General features: G+C 27.8%; 3 protein-coding genes across 3 annotated transcripts; 1 reads left to right on the plus strand and 2 right to left on the minus strand.

Annotated features, from left to right (window-relative positions):
• Positions 1–3,471: 3,471 nt before the first annotated feature.
• On the plus strand, positions 3,472–9,271 carry LOC148226757 (glutathione S-transferase-like). The gene is made up of 4 exons (XM_088203280.1): positions 3,472–3,628; positions 6,868–7,038; positions 7,118–7,287; positions 8,948–9,271. The coding sequence occupies exons 1-4, from the start codon at positions 3,496–3,498 to the stop codon at positions 9,113–9,115; spliced, it is 642 nt and encodes a 213-aa protein (XP_088059406.1). The 5' UTR covers positions 3,472–3,495; the 3' UTR covers positions 9,116–9,271.
• LOC148226758 (glutathione S-transferase-like) lies at positions 3,649–4,964 on the minus strand. Its single transcript, XM_088203283.1, has 5 exons — positions 4,599–4,964; positions 4,387–4,531; positions 4,150–4,317; positions 3,956–4,077; positions 3,649–3,877 (listed from the first exon to the last, which is right to left on the minus strand). The coding sequence occupies exons 2-5, from the start codon at positions 4,523–4,525 to the stop codon at positions 3,719–3,721; spliced, it is 588 nt and encodes a 195-aa protein (XP_088059409.1). The 5' UTR covers positions 4,526–4,531; positions 4,599–4,964; the 3' UTR covers positions 3,649–3,718.
• Positions 9,272–10,426: 1,155 nt separating the features above from the next.
• On the minus strand, positions 10,427–15,340 carry LOC148226759 (glutathione S-transferase-like). The gene is made up of 5 exons (XM_088203281.1): positions 15,291–15,340; positions 11,140–11,293; positions 10,910–11,077; positions 10,720–10,841; positions 10,427–10,658 (listed from the first exon to the last, which is right to left on the minus strand). The coding sequence occupies exons 2-5, from the start codon at positions 11,276–11,278 to the stop codon at positions 10,482–10,484; spliced, it is 606 nt and encodes a 201-aa protein (XP_088059407.1). The 5' UTR covers positions 11,279–11,293; positions 15,291–15,340; the 3' UTR covers positions 10,427–10,481.
• Between the last annotated feature and the right edge of the window lie 5,486 nt (positions 15,341–20,826).

Raw genomic sequence — 20,826 nt, forward strand, 5'->3', positions numbered from 1 at the left:
TTTGTGCCGCGTTATATACACCGTAGTGTGAGATTGAGCGTACTTCTCGACGGTTGTTAGGTCTGCAGACACGACTCGCGAAATTTCAGACGCGTATATGCCGTGTCTCTTGACATGTCCATGTATGGGTTGGGCTTTCAAACCGATTACACGGTTTTTCGGCAATTTTTCATGATAGTAAAAATCAGATTTTTTGACTCGGTTAACCGTTTTTTTTACGATTATTTATAAATTAAATTAAGATTTTTTCAAAAATTATAAATATCGCAAAAATCGATGAATACATTTTTAAGCAAACCAACAACGATAGGACTCTTTACCTCGTTGCCATAAAAGTATATCATCGATTTTGACTTTTCCAGAAGTGAAAAAATATTTTAAATTATTTGAATATTCCAAAAAGAGTACTGTTAATCTCAAAAATGATTGAATTCTTTATTAACCATTAAACATCAACCGCGAGTGAACGTTGCAAATATTTATATACGAAAATTCGATTTTTGATTAATTTATTTGATCCATTAGTCTTTTTTTCTCTATTTTTTTTTTTTTTAAATATATAAACTTAACTACATATCTTCATAATTTTTAATTTTAATGTCATTTAATTGTTCATGGTATTTTTTAATATTTTGCGGTATTATTCAAATATACAATCTCCAAATTTTGTCTATGAATATAATATTATAATAATCCATCGTATTTTTTTGTCAAAAAATTGTTTTTGCCCGTTATAATATATTTTATATTTATTTTTTCCCAATTTATTAATTATTTTACTATGAAAAAAATAATATATGTATATTCTTAAATATACTATAATACATACAATAGACCCTCCAATAACATTGTAAATTATGGACGCGCTATTTGGGTGCGTGTAGTTGGTGGACTAGAGAATACTAGAGAAGTGCTATTTTTGTGATTATTTTATTTATTTTATTAATTTATTTAGATTATATTGCTTAAACACTAACAAATACGAATTTACACCTCTATACAATATTCCCCTGGCCGTACTAGTGTTCTGACATATATCTATCTATCAATAAAATATTTTTATTTCTAGTATTAAATCTATGTACATCTTTATTTCTTTACTTCAAATATATCCATTCTCCAATTAAAATGGTATCCATAAAATAATCAGAACTTTGAATTCTAAGAATCACTATTTAGAGATCTATATGCTAAACGATATTTTTCAACAAAAATCTTTACTGTGGTGTACCAGTATTTTTTTATCTTACTTATTTTTGAATAGTATATTATAATTTATATCTTTTCAAATTTATGTTATTACTCATATTGTAGTTTTGGAATTAGAATCGCATTTAAGCATAATGTATGTATACTGTGTATTTAGTTTATTGTTGATATTCTCTCTCTGAAGCCAAATTGGTGGTTTAATGAAAAGCTTTCTATATTTATTATAGCTTCAAATCTCTTTTACAAAAGCCGCTCATTTGCCATAATTGGCAACAACAATGTGTCTATATGATGTAGCCCTATGAGGTAGCTTTCTTGGTATTGGTATTATTGGGTTCATGAACTGAACCACTCCTTTATCTATAATTGTAGGTATAAATGCATATCATCATAAAAAGAGCCAGTTGGAATTGCGATAAAAGCGTTTTAACTGCTGAACGATTTAAATTTTTTTTCCTTTGAAATAAAACACAATGGGAGACCACTTAACGGATTAAGGTACGCGACCTAAATAATATATTTTTAAATATTTCTTTTCCTTGAGAATAGATTTTTCCAACTTATTTTTTTGGCCAACTACAATTTATTTCGAAGAAATACGCCACATTTCTATTAATTATCGTTTCACCAAAAAAATTCGAGAACTTCCCCTCAGACAGTTCGTCTGATACCTTCTCTTTCGATACTTTGTCTGACACATACTTCGACATCTACTTAGGATTAGGTACCCGAACCACAATAAACTTCTAACTTGGACCGCAACCGAGAGGAGGCTGATTCTACTTCAAAACACCAAAATATCACAGATATGGCCGTTTCTCTTCTCGTCCACTGGTCTAGCTCGACGTCCGGAATCCAGAGCGACCCACTTCGGAGACGCTTGCAGCCCACGGATGCACCCACGGACATCCCGTCTCCGTTTCGGCACAAGTAATTTGTTTTTGTCTTAATCTTTCAACCGCTGAAAATGCTGAAACTCACTCAAATTTATTGAACCATAATATTTTTACTTGACAATATTCAATAAATTATGGCAAAGTGCGAAATGACATGCAAAAATTGGTTCATTGACACAAATTTTATTTCTCCTTTATCTTGAGTTATTTTATTCTAGATCAAGTTAGCTATTTGTTTTTAATTTTGTAGTATAATGTTTTTTAGATATTCAGCGAATCTTTTTGCCTTCTGTTTGTTATAACCCATTTTTTTTATTGTGACACATTTTTTTCACTATTACAAGCACGAGGCCAATGCATTACAACAGTAAATAATAAATAATAGGTAAGACATCAGACTGAAATCTAATCAACTAATATTTAATTATTTATAAACTATTATTACAGCTCACAATTAATAGATGTCCCTATGTACAATTATGTTATTCATCTGAAAGATTATTAAAGTCTAGGAAAACTTAATCTGTAAAATATATTTATATAATAATAGGTAATTTCAATCTATTGGACACGATAAAAATTGAAAAACATTAAGATCCATATGATATTAGAGCTCAGGTTTTTTAAATACACCATTAGTAATATACACGTGGTCTATTTATATTTTGCTTCATTGATATACTTTTAGAAAAATAATTCTGTTGACTTAAATATCTAATTCAATTTATTCTAACCAATAAAGCTTAATTTAATTATGAATATTGATACTAAACTTGAAGTAGTTGATTGTGCATTTATGGTTTTGAAACTTCTGTAAATGTCTGTTTGAGCACTTCTATCATCATATTAAGTTAGGTACTGTTCTAAATAATGTTTATTGGTAAATTATGTTATGATAAAAATGACATATATTTAAACTTTAATTTTTATACTGATTTTAGTTTATTTAGTTACAAATACATAAATTTAGTGAGCGAAAGATGTAAATCTAACGTTGGACGGCAGTAAATTTAAAACTCGCTGCTAATACTTGTTCTGCCAGAGTGGTCTTTTGTACTCTTGAAAAGGATTGCAAACATTTGTATAGACGTAAACGATTTGAATAAGATATAGAATAAGTATGGTATGACGTTTTGCTCCCCCTTGCCAAATAAATATTTGTTCAATTCAATTCCCTTCCAAGTATAATACATTATCTTTAATTAAAGTGGTTTAAAAGGCATTATATAAACTATGTTTTAAGTCTTATCTATTTTTTATTTGTATAGACAAAAATATATTATCAGAAAAAACACATAATCCTTATCAATAAGATAACATATTAATACATAGAAAAGTTTATATAATGGTGTCGAAACAGCTAGTCGAATCAGTGTGATATCGACTCAAAATGGCACAGTACAAATTGACATATTTTAACGTCAAGGGCGTTTCGGAGCCCATTAGGTATCTTTTGGCCTATGGAGGAGTCAATTTTGAAGATGAGAGGATCGAGAGAGACGATTGGGCCATGATGAAGCAAGGTAAATAAAAACAAAAATACGCTACATAACTAATTATATTATTCTATTAAAAATTCAATTAAAATATCTTCAGTACCATTTATTAACGTACTAATCTCTCGGTCTATTTTCTAAGTATTTAATTACGCTCTCCTTGCTTCTAACGCGTTCCAATAAAGCAGTGAGATTAGGGTACGGGTCCAAGTAATTCGGCTTGAAGGTTAAAATGCTGTCCAGCATTCCAGCGAAGTATACGTCGACCCACGTTGGCTAGAAAAATAATAATTATCATTCATTCCAGCATAATTAACATTTTTTATTTAAATTAAAATAATAAAATAGTATAACCTCGGAACCGTAAAAGTAACCGTCAGCTGCAAGGGGCTCAAGTTTTCTATAAACATAATGAAAGCCTTTTTCCGCTTCTTCGGCGGCTTCTGGGGTTTTCAGAACAGCCGACTGAGCGAGCTCTATTCTTATACACAATTTACAATTATTTCTATGCCTAATTATCATATTTTTTAAAAGAAAGCTATACTCACTAGTATGCACGTCTCTCATATTATCGACGACAGCTTCTAAGAGAGCATTTTTAAACTCATCATTAGCGACAAGTCCGAAACGCTTTCCCAAAAATCTGCAAATAGAAGCTGACTGAGTCAGCTGCTTACCATCGATGGTTAAAACAGGTATCTTTCCAAATGGTTGCTCTTTAATTAAAAATGTTTGTTAATTAGTAATGAATAAATTATTATATTACTTATATTATTAATACTTACTTTCTTTATAATTTCCCCATTCCTCTCTGGTTATTCTAAAATCTTCAAATGGTACATTTGCATAAGCAAACATATACCGGACACATTCAGCTACTCCTTTTATATTAAAATAAAGTAATTTATAAGTAGAGTCTGCCATTTTAATCTATAATGATATAAACATTGACAGAATATGAATTTAACTTATATTTTCTCTTTTTACTATATATTACCAGTTATCGATTACTTTCGATCAAAACAATCGCGTAATAACAGTTCGATTGAAATAGGATAACTGATTATTACTTTCTTCTATTCTTTATATATACTAAAGCACAAATGTATGTATAATAATCGAACTTTAAAAAGCAGTAGTTGTGAACATTGGAATCATAAAAAATATTCGTATTTTTTTTGCTTTAAATCTAATTGAATATAAGTATATCTGTATAATTTTTTTTATTCCGATTTAAAAACATAAGTAATTGTTTTTTTAACTAGATTTTATGATAAAAACTAATGTAAAATTAAAAAAGCTTTTTAATACAGATAATCTTATAATGAGACATTATTTTTAACTTTTAAAAATCCTAGTCTTTTTATTTTAAAGAGTCAGTGAAAAGTAACATTGGTATAAAAAAAGTAAAGAAGCTAAAAATTGTTTTTTTTGTATGTATTAATTCTTAAACTAATCTCAAATGTTAATTTTTAAACTTTGTCTATAATATGTTTAAAAATTAAATACAAATTAAAAAAAAGTTTTTTTTATTTAAAAAAAGTAAAACTTATTAATTTTTATATGTAGTTTTTATCAAAAAAATTAAGAAATCCTATTTCAAGAGAATAATCTTAAAGAAAAAAGTATGTTGGTTAAGAGTGTCTTTTTAAATTAATAAAAATATTTATGTTTGATTTTTTTCTCATATATAAAATTAAACAGGTTTTGTGAGAAACGAAAACGGTTTTTCTAAAAACTAGATTTAAATTAAATTAAATTAAAACTAAAATGATAAGCAAGCTTAATCCGCCATTTTGTTTTGATATAAGGGTTTTAAAATATGCTCTAATAAAAAATAATCTCATTTTTTATTAGACCATTAGAGCATAAGTAAAAAAAATATTTTTTTTAAATTTATTTTTACTTTAAATGTTCACGAAAGTTTTCTAAAACAATAGACTCTATAAAAATCTTGGCAATCTTATTTAAAAATGTAGCCATTAGATGTTAAAAATTGTTAATTTTTTTATATATCGGTGGCTTAAAGTGTAAAATTGTTAACTCTATATTTGACAATTTTACAGGAGGAACAAAAATCTTAATAGAAAAATTGAAAATTGGTATAAAAAACAATGTCTTAATTTTCTTGATATAAAATTTTGGTGTTTAATTGGAGATTTTCAGAAATATTTTGATTAAACGTACAATATGACATTGTTAAGTAATTTTCATTCAAAAGTGGAATTAACAAGTTTACACCAACGCCATCGATATTTAAGTAGTGTTTACAAAGTTGGCTTTTGAGAGCAACAATGGCATCATTTAAGCATTTATTAAATGGTCAAAAAAGGATGTAGTCGATTTAACCACACGCTAGTTCATTGGCCATCAACATACTATCTTGGTCTTAATCGTCATACATCTAAATTGGTCTTAACAATTTACTTTATAGCTGTATTAAAAACATAAAAAATATATTTTAATATTTTATATATATAAATTTACTTGATTTTTGCGACGTTTGCTGTAATAAATTTGCTGATATAGTTTATATTTAATTTGGGCTTATTTTCACATTGTATAAAAATTTGTTATATTATACTCATAAAGAAACAATTTCCTTAAAACTGGATAATACAAGAGCAGTAAAGTTTGCTATGTCTTAAAATTTAATTAAGGCAGTTTTTAAAAATATTTCTCCAACGAAAGACATTTTGTTGTCCAATTTTTGGTATACAAAGATATTTTAATTTCACTTAAAAATAAAAATCAAGACTATAGTGGCTGAGAAACGATTTTTTTATTTTTCATTTGACTTATTTAGATTATACTGATTATAGTAAACTTGGCTAGTGTTAAAAAGTTCTTTACCTACAAACAACAAAACACAAAAATTTGCTATATTTTTTTTAAATTATTAATAGCTATTTCTAATTCGTAATAATATTTTTTAATGAAAATGTTAACTAATGTATTATTATATTAAATATTTATAAATCAAGCAACTGATTTATGGGTAGTCTTGAATCTTAAGTAATATATTATTTTTATGCATCTCAAATGCACCACAAACATTTTACGAGTTAGAAATATAAGAGTATCTTATAAAAGAATATAGTTTTTATCTCTAAAGTTTTTATTCTTATTAATTTATGTGCGTCGAAATAAAAGGTTTTTTATCACCCACGGTCATTAAAGCCATGCCATTAACGTCCTTACGGCACACGCAAGCGTAATAATAGATTCATTGCACATTAAGGTATATAATTCAAAATCAATTTCAGATAAGCCCTTCGGTCAACTTCCAATTTTGGACACCGGCGAGGACTTCATTTTGACCCAATCTTTGGCTATTGCTCGTTTCTTGGGTAAAACTTTCAATCTAACCGGAAAAGACAACGTCCAAGATGCTCAGTTGGACGCCTTGGTCGACCATATGCAAGATTTGCACTGGAGTAATAATTTAAATAAATTATTATTAATAATTTTATATATGTATATGATATTAATATCATATTACTTGGAATGTTTCAGAACTCTACGCATCAATTAGAGAGGCTGAATCAGCACCTTTATTTGCAAGAAACATTCCGGCAAACACGTCGCAAAGTGTAGCCGTAGAAACTTTTGCAGAGAATGTTCTGCCGTTTTACTTCAACAAGTTCAACGCGCTTGCCAGAGGAGGAGCATTTTATGGGTCTAACGTTAGTATTTTTTATAAAGATAATAATAAATAATAGTATTAAAATAAGCTTAGAGACTCACGTCACAGCTTAGTGCAGATCTGAAAAACTGACTATCAAAAGCGGTCTTAAGTATTTGCTTCAATATGGAATATGGATACACAATTAAAAATTTTTTTTTTATTAAATATTAGTTAATGTTTAAATTTATAAAAAAATACTAAGCATTAAACTTACTCTATTTTATATATCTAATAATAAATAAAATCAATCAAAGATCAGAATTTCCATTATTTTTCGTCGCTCTAGTATGTTGAAAATAATGTGGGCGACAATAAGCAATGCAACTAATTAATATAGTTTAATATTTAAAAGGCTTATAGTATTAATTTAAAGCCCTGTCACAAGATACTAATTATCTATAAAATATCTTAATCTATTATATCGTATGATTTCTCTCATTCAGAATCAAGTTTATTGTATGTAATATACAGTAATACAATAGTGAAGTAAAATATTTTTTGGCAGTATTTTTAACTCATAAAATGCAATGGCCATATAAAAAGAAAAAACTTTTACTATATTATTATATATATGGATTTGCAAAATTTATTTTAAAATTAATTTATAATATAAAAATATAATATTTGCAAAAGAAGTAAAAACTAAAATAATAAAAAAATTTAATAATATCATAAAATCTGATTATTATTATCAAATCAGCACAATACAACATTGGTATATGTCAGTGATTAATATCAGAATAACCAAAGTTCGAATCTCATATGAACCCTAGTGCTTTTTAATTTTTATCGTATCTGGAAGACTAGAATTATTGATTAATGTGTAACTTTAATTTGGATGGATCATCACTGATTAGGTTTCCTTAGATACATAAGTCACATCTATTGATTGTAAGCTATAATAATAGTTTATATTTATTAAAATATATATCATTGATTTCAGTCTGGTGTTTCACCACTTACTTAGTAGTTGTTGATTTTGTTATCTCATTGTTATGCATTAGTTTAACGTCAGTTATGTTGCAATGGAAAATTTACAATTTGTACAAATAATACTATACATAACATTTTATTTAATTATTGAATATTTCTTGATTCATTATATTTAACTTATTTTTGAACATATGAGCAAAAATTCTGATTGGTTGTTTTTATTAGTCTAAGTTCGATATAACATTTTTCTGGATGTCTATATTTTACATTCAATGTTAAAATATATTATGTATAGTAATTGTACGCCTAATTATATAATATCATAAATAAACCAAAACAAATTAATTTACATAGAAAAAAGTGATTCAAGCTTAACATTAACATATAGTTATTAGTATAGTAAAAAATAAATATTTACTGTGACACTTGAATGAATCACGTTACTTTTAAACCACACCCATATTTATACATGATAATAATCGAACAGATATTTTGTTGCTCATATCAAACACATATGTTCCTGCATTTATTTTAAGTGAAGTAAGAGATTATTTTCAGTTTTTTTTATATTATATAGCAGTATCATTTATACAAAATACTACAGGTGCTACACGATATAAATGCATTATCAGTCATACTTGTGTTTTCCTTATCTTGTGTATATACCACTTATTGATTTAATAAAAATTGTAATTTCGATCTAACATTATCTGATATATTTTTAGATTACCTGGGCTGATGTTTACTTTGCGGGTTTTATCGACTGCATGGAAACTCGCTTGAAAAAAGAAATTCTCGAACCTTACCCATATCTTCAAGCACTCAAGGCAAAAATAGATGCAGTTCCAGAAGTGCAAGACTATTTAGAGAGAAGACCCTTCTGCGATTTTTAACTACTGCTGTACATATTAACTAAATTTGTTTTATTGATCGCACGAATTTTGTTATCTATCTAATATAAGCATTAAAGCTACGGTGATGATTATATTAATTCGATAGCCAAGGACTAGTGGAAAAGTAAAATAAAATAATAAAATGGTTATAACATATGTTTTATATATTTTTTATTATAATTTTGATTTGGGTAACTTATGATAGTGAATTTATAAAATAATGAATCATAAAAATACTGTCATGATGTTTATGTTTTTTTTTCCAGACAAAGTGTGTTGATATTATTTGTTTTTTTTTTTGGTGCAAAACCTAAAATATGTATATGTTGGTTATAAGTTAAGTTTCATTTAAGCGGGCATAGTCTGAATTTTAAACATCGAGCTAGATGAGATGCGAAGAGAGAAGCGGTGGTCTCTGCGATCTTCGATGGTTTGAAGTCGGGTTAGACTCTTCTTGGTTGAAGTTCGTACGAAATTAGTAAGTCCAAGTTAAAGAGCTTCTAAGATTTTGTCTTCAATGCCGGGAGATGATAGCAATACAATAATAAAAAAATGTATTTTACTTATTTGTGAACAAGAAAATGGTTATGAACCGTGTATTTCATTACATATCAGGTACAAATGTGAATCTTATATATGAAATAATAATATATATAAAAAATACTTATCGTGATTAAGAATCCAGCTGCAGTCGTAGATCGTGACGGTTTAGGTCGAAAACGGAGGTAGATCACTTTGCTGGTGAAAAGCCGACTATGCGAAGCTTACAAAATGTTGAAGCTATTGTTTGCTAATGCTTGACTATAAATATCGTATGCGAACATCTGGACTTTATTTAAGTTTATATTTTAGTGAAAATAGTAAATCAATGGTGTCAAAAAAAGCTCTGAGGGAATGCCCGAGAAAATAATCGTTGATTTATCGCGTTCCTGTATTTATACCAATAAAGATTCTATTTTACGTCACTTTTGTTGGGACGGTTAATTATAAAAAGGTGGTTGTTGGGTAGTTTTTTTAAACAGATAACCGTTGACTGCTAGACCAGATTACGAACGGCTGTTAATTTACTACTTATTATTTCTCAAGGCATATGCAATGAACATTTTTATTCTTTCTGTACTTTGACTTTATCTGCAAAAAATGTTTTCTCACGGTGGTGTTCCATTTGCTTTAATAGTATTGTGCTTAAATACTCACACTTGTAAATTTTGATAAAGGCTTTTGATTGCTTTTAGACTTACCGATTTATTTTATTGGGTGGTTAAATTGATGCATTCGACGGTTAAATTTGTAATAAATAAAAAAACAGAATTATTAATCAAATAATTTACTGAATTATTACACGATAGTATGATATATTCTAAAATTATTCAGTAGTTGGTTTTTCTGGCGCTGGTCTGTTCTTGATGTAATTTTTAATTCCATCCTTGTTTTTAATTTTCCTGCAAATATTTTGCAAGTTGGGATAGTTTTCAAGCACATCCTCTTTATAATCGGTAATGGTTTCCATCAAACCGGTGAAGTAAATATCTACCCATGTTGGCTATAAATATATTAACAATTAATAAATATCGCAATAAAAACAACCTCAAAATAAACTATACCTTTGAACCATAGAAGTATCCATTATAAGCCAATGGTTCAATTCTATCCAAGGTGTATTTGAATAAAGCGTCACATTCCTTTTTCGACTCGGGTGTTTTCTTAACAAATTCCTCTTTCAATTCTATAAACATTAAAATAATTATATATAATATATTAATACATATATTTTAAAATAATAAATGATCGTACTAATTTGCACATCTCTCAAGTTATCAACTAAAGCTTCAAGGAGAGCATCAGTTAGAGGATCTTCTGCCGTCAAACCAAATCTTTTGCCCAAATATCTGCAAATACTTACAGATTGATTCAATTTTTTGCCATCGACTTCTAGTACAGGCAGAGAACCATATGGTTGTTCTGAAAATAATAATGAAAAATAATTCTGATTTCGAGTAATGAATATTTATTATAAAACTTACTTGCTTTCAGAGCAGGCCAGTCTGCCTTAGCAATCCTGACATCTTCGAATTCAACATCGGCGTAAGCAAAAGTGAATCGAATAAATTCAGCCAAACCTTTGACATTGAAGTAAGTCAATATGTATTTTGAGTCAGTCATGTTTGATGATAAAATCTGCAATTTAAAAAAATTGTCGCATGATTATTTGGTTCGTGTGTGTTTGATTATAAAATCATAAAATTATGTTATTAAATATTTTATCTTGATATTTAAGATAAATTGTAAAATACAAGTTGTTACTTATATAATTGATAAAATTTTACGATTATTTTGTTATTAATAATAACACTATATAGAGATTGTAACGTAACGTTATTTATCTTGAATCAATCATTAATTTCAATGTAATTGTTTACGAACGTTTATCAGCAGTTATATTAGATAATATAATAAACGTGTACTTTAGTAACATGAGACACAATATAATATTTTATAGCATGCTACATTTTATTTTACGTTATATGATTAAAATTATTCTAAAATAGTTTTAATTGCAAGTGGAATAAAACTAGTAAATATTTAAAATCAGTATTAAATTAATCTAAAGTAACATTATTCCAGATTGTGTTATATACAATTTATTAATAAAATTAGCTTTTATAAAAAATATAATTATCATCTCATAAGAATATTATACATTGAATTAAAACGTAAAAAACTAATCTTTTAGTGAAGTATAAATCTGTATATTATTACAATCTATAATAATGTTATGTGTCTGTAACTGATAATAAGCTTATTAATTGATTAAATCTGCAAACTTATTTTATTAATATAGGCAATCAAGTAGATGTTATCTACACTGATTTAAAAAAAGGCTACTGCTTAAGTTTGTCATGTTTTAATTTTTAAAAAATAAGTAGTTTTGGGTTTACCTTCCAAATGATCACATTTTTTAAGTCAATACGAATCACAGAAATTGTCTAAATACTTTGCAACACCTGGATCCATACATGTTTATATTTTTTAATCAGAATATTGAAAACATATGGCTTAAAGAGAGAGATTTGTTTTGTGATATGCCAATAGATTGATGAGCTCGAAGGCACTATGTAGCTTGTATAATAATTTAGTGCGCAGTTATTGCTAGTTTGGTTGCCGTATAATAAAAACAAACTTACTTTTTATATAAAAAGTCCTAAGAGTTTTTTTTGATACTTGTTTATGTAGGAAAATAAATATTAATATTTTTTATTGTGAAATTTTTTACAAGGTATCCTGAGATATGATTCCCTCGAGTCGCGTCGACGGATGTATCATATTTTAAAAACTTTTTTTTTTAAAAAACTGGTTTTTGTGTGCCATCCAATTACCAGTACATTTTTTGAAATGCTGCATAAAAAACAACTGCACAATAACAACTGTCCAACTTTTTAACCATCTGTTAAATAGTATTTTTTTAATTGAGGTACTCACAGTTGGTATATGCATTGTGTTCCAGTCATTATTGTATATTAATTTATCTAATTGTTTTATAAATATTTATTTGTATTGTATATGTATTTTTTAAAATTTAGGTTGCATTGGCGTAAAGTTATTATGCCCTGCACATGTGCTTAAAAAATATATGATCTTGGCTATCGTTATGATTATTATTATATATGTATTGATAAATACAACAAACCCTTACATTGTAAATTTACTATAACATTTGTTAAGACTCAATCATATTAAACTGATTTTAAACACTTAAATCAATGTGGGCATCATTACAAGTCAATTATAGTATCGACCCAGAGACTTGAAAATCTGTAATGCAGAAATTTTTTAAAAATACTTCATGATATGATCTACAAGTTCTTAATCGACAAAATAATTTGTTATTTTTGACGCAGCATCTTTTCTATATTTTCCCAGAAATCGTATGGCCCAATTTATTTATGAGAATGTAAATAAATGTGCAGAATTCTAAGATGAAAGAAAGTGTTGCAAAGAAAATGAGAAACTACTCAAAAATAAATATTATAATTATTTTTAAACCTTATAAAAAATTCAGAAAAAAAATACTAAAAGGAAAGGACAAAATCTCTAATTAATCCCGAGTAGTTTATCAAATTTCTTGTGACAGATGCTACAAAATTTACATTGGATAGAATCCGAGGAATCTTACAAAGAAATCAAACATAAAAACTTGATTTAAATTCGGAAATAAGCATATCATACACTTTGTTGAAAACTATCAAAATTTTCAGGCGAGAATAAAAAATCTGTAAATAAAAGAGAAGATGCAAAGACAATTAAAAATAATTGGTTATTGATTTTTATTCAAGCTAAATTAAATTACAACTAAATAAATATAAAATTACTAATTCTAAAAGTTCATATTTTAAAATAATTATTCATGATCATATTTCCAAAGTATTATTGATTTTCACTAAAAAGTAATAAATTGACATTAAACCAACGATTTAAAAACGTAAATCAATATGGGCATTACTCCAAAGCAATTATAGCATCAACCGGGTGACAATATAATTATCAATAAATATAAAATATATATTTATAAATATAACCATATTGTTAGGTAAGACTTAGTCATACAAAACTGATTTTATCAGGCGCGTAAGTGAGATACATTCCCTTTCGCTCGCACGCGTGTAAAATGACGAGAGTGGGCGTGCGCACTTCCTTATCTCTCACTCACTCTCGTCACTTAACACGCGAGCGAGCGAAAGTGAACGAATCGCACTGTACGCGTCTGAATTTATATAATAAATAATACATCTTTTCTTTAGGTGCAGTATTTTTTCTTTTACTTGTTTCAAAATACTATTATTTATAAAGCGATCTTCGTATATGTATATTTTACAGTAGTCACCAAAGTGAAATTTGTTTTAGGCATACTAATCAAAATAACGAATCTTAAATCCGTTTGTATTATATAAAATTCCGAACTTACAAATCATTTGTATTATATCTAAACTATAATAAAGTACACTTAATTCAAAGATCAATTATGAAATTAATAAAGACCCCTAGGCTCAAAACTATAATCAATCATACAAAAAATCGATTAAAAATACCTTTAGAGATATTGATAAAACTGTTTAATTATATCGACGAAATCTATAGAAAAACAAGATGACGAAGCATAATTATGCATATAAACAATAATGTAAAATATACAGATTTTTTCTAATCTTTTATTTTATTTATAGGAAAAATTCAATTTATACATATATGATTTTAATTAATTAAAGTTTATTATTATATTATATTAAATCAGATAGTATATCGTAAAGTTTGTGTATAATAATTAATAACCGTACTTGCAATTAAATTTAATGGTTATATTTTAAAAGTATCATATATGCAATTGTCGTAGTTTTATATGCATTGTGCTATTTAATTTAAAGTATGTTAGCATCTATAATATAATATGTATAATATATAAAATGCCTTGTTTCGTGACGATCTTACAATTACAATTTAACAAATTAGTTACCAAATGAAGCTGTTATATTTATAGTTATAATAGTTATTTATTTTATATTTTTATATAAGCTATAAACGAAAAACTGCCACATGTATGATATACGTCATAATCGTTGACCCAGCAGGTTAAGATATTATTGATAAAATTGCTATTTCTTAACGTTTATTAAATGATGTATTTTTTCAGTTGAAAGTGCATACGTATTAAGTTAATAAAATTTATAAACGAAATAGACCATAAAGGTAATATAATCTCAGTTAAACATTACGCAAAATTCATATTAATAAAACTCATGAAAATGTTGATTTTTCTGAATGATAAAATTCTAGAACATTTTAACAGAGTTATTTATGCGATTTGTTAACGGTCTGGTGAACTCGATATATAGAACTACGCGTAATACAATGAATGATTTATTTTAAGTGCTTTTGTCATAAAATGTTTTTTTTACACCAAACCATAAATAACGATTGCTACATCAATACAAATTGTCAATGTAAGCATGCAGCTAACGCCCCTATGTAAACACACTCAAGGTCTTGGCCAAAATGGTGATTTAAAAGTCGGTTTAGAAGTGATAAGTGTTTGATTCACGAGTTGAATATGCTAGCGAGGAACTTGTATTGTTATTTTGTTAAGTTAATTAGGAGAAATGAGATCAAATGAGAAAGTTACCAGAGGAAGAATGAGACACGGCCTAGCAGCTAAAACTCTACCGCAGAACTGAGTTTCAATGATGTGTGTAACCGGCTAGCTTCGTGTCGGTGGAAGTTCCGAGTAATAATTTTTACAAATGTTTGTTTGGGACCCCAAGGTCATGTTTGAGCATGTATCTGTGTGTATTTTTTACGCTGGTGTATAAACAGAATGTTCTATTCATTCTGGAACCAGTTGACTGCCAGTAAACTGGTTTAGAATAAATGCACCAGATAGTAGCATCAACTGAGAGATGTACATAGTTATATATGCATTCACTATAATAAGAATAAGAAATAATGTATAAGAATGCCTAATAAATATAATATAATATTTCATATTAATAAATTATATCAGAGTGTAAAAGTAGTATAAATAAAAGCTCACTATTTTTGTCTTAGGATACAATTTTTTTAAGAATATCTTCATCAAAAATCACAAGTTTTTATTCGAAAAAAAATCATTTTAAATTAAAAAAATAAGCTACATATTATTAAGCTCTCAATCAATACATTATATTTGTTTAAACATCCTAAATGAGATCTTACATATTCTTTCAATAGTGTGTCATATTTATTGGCCTTATTTATTTTATAACTTTTACTTTCATTATTAGTAATTCAGTCGATGTTTTCTAATATCAGTACCAAAGTTTTATTTTTTTCATATTATTCTAATAGCAGTACAAAAGTTATTTAGGGAAACAAACGCAGACATCTATGAACAATATTCAATATTAAACAATTTAATAAATATATTTAGCCAAGTTTAAAACCATTATTATAATATTTATTATTTACTAGCAACTAGCTTCATTCGTAACTCATGAATATGTATACATTTAAAGGACACATGTGCATAAAATATAATTACTGCATTGGCACTTCAATAGGCTTAAAATAAAATAAATTATATTGATAATTTTTGTAACAATTCAAACTGTTTTAGATTCCTTATTACATTACATAAACAATAATTTAATTTAGTTGCTAGTTAAGATTTGATCCGGGAAATAATTCCTAAGTATTCCTAAACTTGTCTTGATACCCAGGAAGGGAATGGAATTTATAAATTTATAAATTACTTAAAAATATTTTGCAGGATAAAATATTGTTGACAAAAACTAGTATCAATAAAATTTCTTTGGTTAAATATTACCGATAGATAAGATTTATTTTAGACATCAGCAACACCATTCAAAAAGTTGCGAAAGAACCAGAGCTGTGGAGTCGGAGTCGTAAAAAATCGATCGACTCCGTTTTTTTACCCTTTTCTACCGCGACCAATATTTTTTTAATTGTTCGTCGTGCGCCATGCGTTTTAAGTCGGTAATATGAAGTAAACAAAAGTTATTATGCACTTAATCAAATACCCTACGCGGTCATACGTATATACATACAATGGCGCGGCACTAATCCTAAAAATATTATTATAATTATTTTTTATTCTTTCTTCTTTGTTTTCATTTATATGAAAATAAATAAATAAAATACTTTAAAAATAATTTTGTATCTTAAGATTATCTTATCGAAATTTTTAAATTCGAAGTTGGAGTCAGGAATAATTTCTAACTACTCCACAGCCCTAAAAAGAACATTATTTTAGAATTGTACAGTTAATTTTTAACTTCTGTGCCATTATTCATTATACGTTCTCAGTTCTGTTAGTTGATTAGAATAAACTGACTGAAGACAAAACGTGACTGACCTGGGGCTAGTAAACTGTATTTATTTTAAATCACAAATATGTGTGAAATACTAAATTAAAACTCATAAAGCGACATGTTATTATTATTTTATACACAGATTCATCAATTCTTAAAGATTAATATGGCCAAAAATTTAAGATTAGTTCAAAATTCAAGTGGCAAAATATATTTAAAATTAATTATAAATAGATGATTTTGAATACTTTAATTACTTAATCGCTTGACTTGAACGAGTGGAAAATTTTTTTCTCAGCGAACGAATTCTACGAATTTGGTCATAATAGACACGGCTACAAACATTATAATGAATTATAAGGCTCAGAAGCTTAGATGGGTTCACATATTTTAAAACATTTTGTACTCGATTATTTCAGGACAATTTGTTGAGTTCGCCCTTAATATTCTCAACGCCTCATATTATATTATGCATTTAAGTTTAGGTCAATTGTTTAATTTTCATTATTGAAAATTAATTCATAACTGTGCAAATACACAATGGTAAGCGTAGCTTTCATATATGTAATACATATTTAGGTAATAAAAAATGAGGGCGTAATTTTAACGTAACGCGATAAGACCACGCGAAACGTAATAAATCAACGCAATTACGCATTATCCGATTGTTTCTGCTATTTTTGTAGAATTTAATTTTCGTCGCGCAACTTGTTGACAGCTGCGGAAATTAAACTCTTCGTGTCGCCAATCTTTCCCACAAGCCATATACCATTCCTCGCAATTTATGAAATACGGTAGCGACTTCTGCCGGAAATGCTGAAGCCCCGCTTACATTCGCTATTCAATTGAGACAAACTCTCTACTGGGATGTACTTATTCAGTGACATGTGTCTATGAAAACTGAGAGCGCCGCATTCAGAACTATTTATTTCGCTCATAATTTCAGAATTTACAAATTATTATATATTTATAATCAGTAAATGTCTAGTTATTCAGTCAAACAATGAATTGCTTGAACATATTAGAACGAAGCATACTATTTGTCAGTGACACTCGAAGAGTCCAGTAGACGCTCACCGCCCGCGGAAAACATACGATAATGTACTCAACCATCCCGCCGCCAGCTTCTCCACCACCACTCAGAGAAAACATCTCGTCATTTATCATCTGTCGTTACATAAAATGTAATAAAACTCCCACTAAATTCTAACCTTAGTCTCACTGGCTACGAATCATACCTCTAGGGTTATCAACCCTTGAAATATTTTAAAGCAAATAAAAAAATATTGAAATATGTACATAGAATTATAAAAAAAAATTAGAAATGAATACTGGCTTACTTTTATGTAAAAATAATCTACTAAATCTCCAATCAAACAAAATAAATATTAAACTGTAAACTTTAGATATTGTTTAGTTTTCCTATTTTCAAGTTGTCTATTTAGTTTTTTATTTCTCCTTAAAAGTTGTCAAATATGAAGTTAGCAATTGTACATTTTAAGCCATCGATATTTATATGTCAACAATAATATGACAATTTTTTTAATTAAAAAAAGCAATAAATGTTTCAAAATATTATTAGGTTCAAAGTTTCATTTTAATTACTTTTGCTAGCAAAAACACTCATTTAGTTGCTGTTGCTGTGGACTTTGTCAGCACAGGGTGAAATCGAATATACAAATTATTTGCCAGATTTTTAACTATACAAATAATCAAATAATTTATTAAATATTCGTTTATACTATCTCAAATGAAATTTGAAAAAAAATCTTCGAGTACGATAATTTGTATACTTAAGAAACACAGGTAGTCGTTTTTTCTCTGAATATACCCAAGTGACTAGTGCCGCTCTAAAATTCATGATTTATTCATGCCTTTATTTTGTTTCAAAATGCAAGAAAATTCTCAACATTAAGTTAACAACTCAAGTCTATCGAAAAACATTTGGGAATATAATGTTTGTTACCGTATCTATTATGACCGAATTCGTAGAATTCGTTCGCTGAGAGAAAAAAATGTTTGGAAAGGCTCATCCTTTATTATTTCTTAACGCTTATCTCAAAAATAGGCCTGTGTCACAAATTATAAGTTATTTGTATTTGTTGTTTAAAGACGAAAAAAAATATTTCTATTATTTTATTAATTCTAAATACTTAATTTATATGTAAATTCGCACAAAACTAATGCCGATACAGATTCATTATGCATATCGAATTCGTTCCAAACATTATTAGCTATTGTATATACAATAAATTCGATAAAATTAGCTATTCAAAATGTTTCATAAATTTTGCTGAATTAATTCAATCACAGCTGATTAATTTTACTGATTAAATTTACATGCAATTTTGCACAATACAAACGATAAAATGTACATTGAATTTGTTCCAAGAATTATATACAAAAAACGTAAGTTATTGAACATAAATTTGAATAAAATGATGTATTTAAACTAATTTGTGTTCTCACAAACTGTATTGAATTGAAAAATAAATGTGTTTTTTCCCACAATGTAAAATAAAAACATGGAGAATTGAAACGGTTGTTTTACCGAGATTCAATATAACTTCGTAGAATTAGCCATTAGCGAAAGTGCACTTTCGGTAAAGCCTATGGTAGGAGTGTATCATATATTCTCAAATTTCGTTACTGTGTAAGTACGTAATGAATTTTTGTATTTATTATTTTTGAGACACAGTGACATTATTTGCTTACCCTAAATTTTTCAAAAAACATGTGTGTCATTTGTTGAAATAATGAGAAATAATGAGACAGTTGAAAAAAAATTCCCTGTGTCTCATTATTTTATATACACAACATACACTAAAAATACAAGAATTTTCTTCTACTGAAAAATATTTAATTCTACTGAAAAAAAATTTCGTCTGCAATACATTTTTCATTGAGGTTATAAAACCTAAGCAACAAAAAAACATGAACGAATTTTAACATGAAGAGGGGTTGTAATTGTATATATCATATATAAATTTATAGTTTTGCTCCATCCTAAAAAAATCTGAATTGACGATTATGATTAAAAAATATGTAAAGCTTTGCTTCAAGTCTTGCAATAAAAATGATTGACGTTAAAGTATTATTTTAAATTTATTTTTATTTTTATTAAAATTATAAAATTTGAGTAGACCATTGTATTGCCGTTGGCGGAATGGTCTTTTGACAGTCTGCTATACAGTGTCATCAGTGCCATAACATTTTTAACTCCTACCATTGGACATGTCGTTTTACACGAAGGACATTTAATTAATTTAAGGTCCGTGACCACAGCTTAAATAACGTCATAAACTCGTCGTTAGTCGTCTGGCCGTGTAAAAGTTTGGCGCGGCAAAAGAGATCAAAGGATTCGTTTTAATTCCGACGTCGTACTAAATGGGTGTTTAAATAATTTAAGGTCCATTTCGGAGGGCTAGGGGATATATTTTTAATAATACTGTTATCCAGGTTCGCCCCGTTTGGTGGACGTGCTTATTAGGTATTCCCGTCTCGCCATACTTTCGCAATATCCCCGCTAACGTATTTACGGCAGACGGCCTTAACGAGCTAGAAGCAAGTAGAAATTAGTGCCATCTCTCGCCTCAGGACCAAATTGCTATATCAATTCAACTTCAACGTAAATATGTCACGTATACGTTCACATGTTGGTGTATATTAACAGCGACATATCCGTATTTATTTCACGCATAATTTTCTATTTTAATTGACAGCAGTGAGCCGAAAAATACGGTAGAAAAGCTTTTGCATAGCCAGGGCCATATAGGTGGCAGAAGACTAATTGATAACAATAAACCTTAAGCTTATCAGAGAATGGATTACAATATGGTGAAATCCATTCGG

Source organism: Plectrocnemia conspersa, unplaced genomic scaffold (assembly GCF_051122295.1).
Source record: "Plectrocnemia conspersa isolate PC_06_02 unplaced genomic scaffold, ASM5112229v1 ptg000014l, whole genome shotgun sequence".
NCBI lineage: Eukaryota > Metazoa > Arthropoda > Insecta > Trichoptera > Polycentropodidae > Plectrocnemia > Plectrocnemia conspersa.

What these genes read in the sequence shown, in the direction of transcription:
- LOC148226757 (XM_088203280.1), top strand. Translation starts at nt 3,496, where the DNA reads ATGGCACAGTACAAATTGACATATTTTAACGTCAAGGGCGTTTCGGAG. An exon ending in TATGCAAGATTTGCACTGGA is followed by an intron (nt 7,039 to 7,117) that starts GTAATAATTTAA and finishes GGAATGTTTCAG; the next exon opens with AACTCTACGCATCAATTAGA. An exon ending in GAGCATTTTATGGGTCTAAC is followed by an intron (nt 7,288 to 8,947) that starts GTTAGTATTTTT and finishes ATATATTTTTAG; the next exon opens with ATTACCTGGGCTGATGTTTA.
- LOC148226758 (XM_088203283.1), bottom strand. Translation starts at nt 4,525, where the DNA reads ATGGCAGACTCTACTTATAAATTACTTTATTTTAATATAAAAGGAGTA. An exon ending in ATGGGGAAATTATAAAGAAA is followed by an intron (nt 4,318 to 4,386) that starts GTAAGTATTAAT and finishes TTTTAATTAAAG; the next exon opens with AGCAACCATTTGGAAAGATA. An exon ending in TATGAGAGACGTGCATACTA is followed by an intron (nt 4,078 to 4,149) that starts GTGAGTATAGCT and finishes GTATAAGAATAG; the next exon opens with AGCTCGCTCAGTCGGCTGTT.
- LOC148226759 (XM_088203281.1), bottom strand. Translation starts at nt 11,278, where the DNA reads ATGACTGACTCAAAATACATATTGACTTACTTCAATGTCAAAGGTTTG. An exon ending in CTTGAGAGATGTGCAAATTA is followed by an intron (nt 10,842 to 10,909) that starts GTACGATCATTT and finishes TAATGTTTATAG; the next exon opens with AATTGAAAGAGGAATTTGTT. An exon ending in GATACTTCTATGGTTCAAAG is followed by an intron (nt 10,659 to 10,719) that starts GTATAGTTTATT and finishes ATATATTTATAG; the next exon opens with CCAACATGGGTAGATATTTA.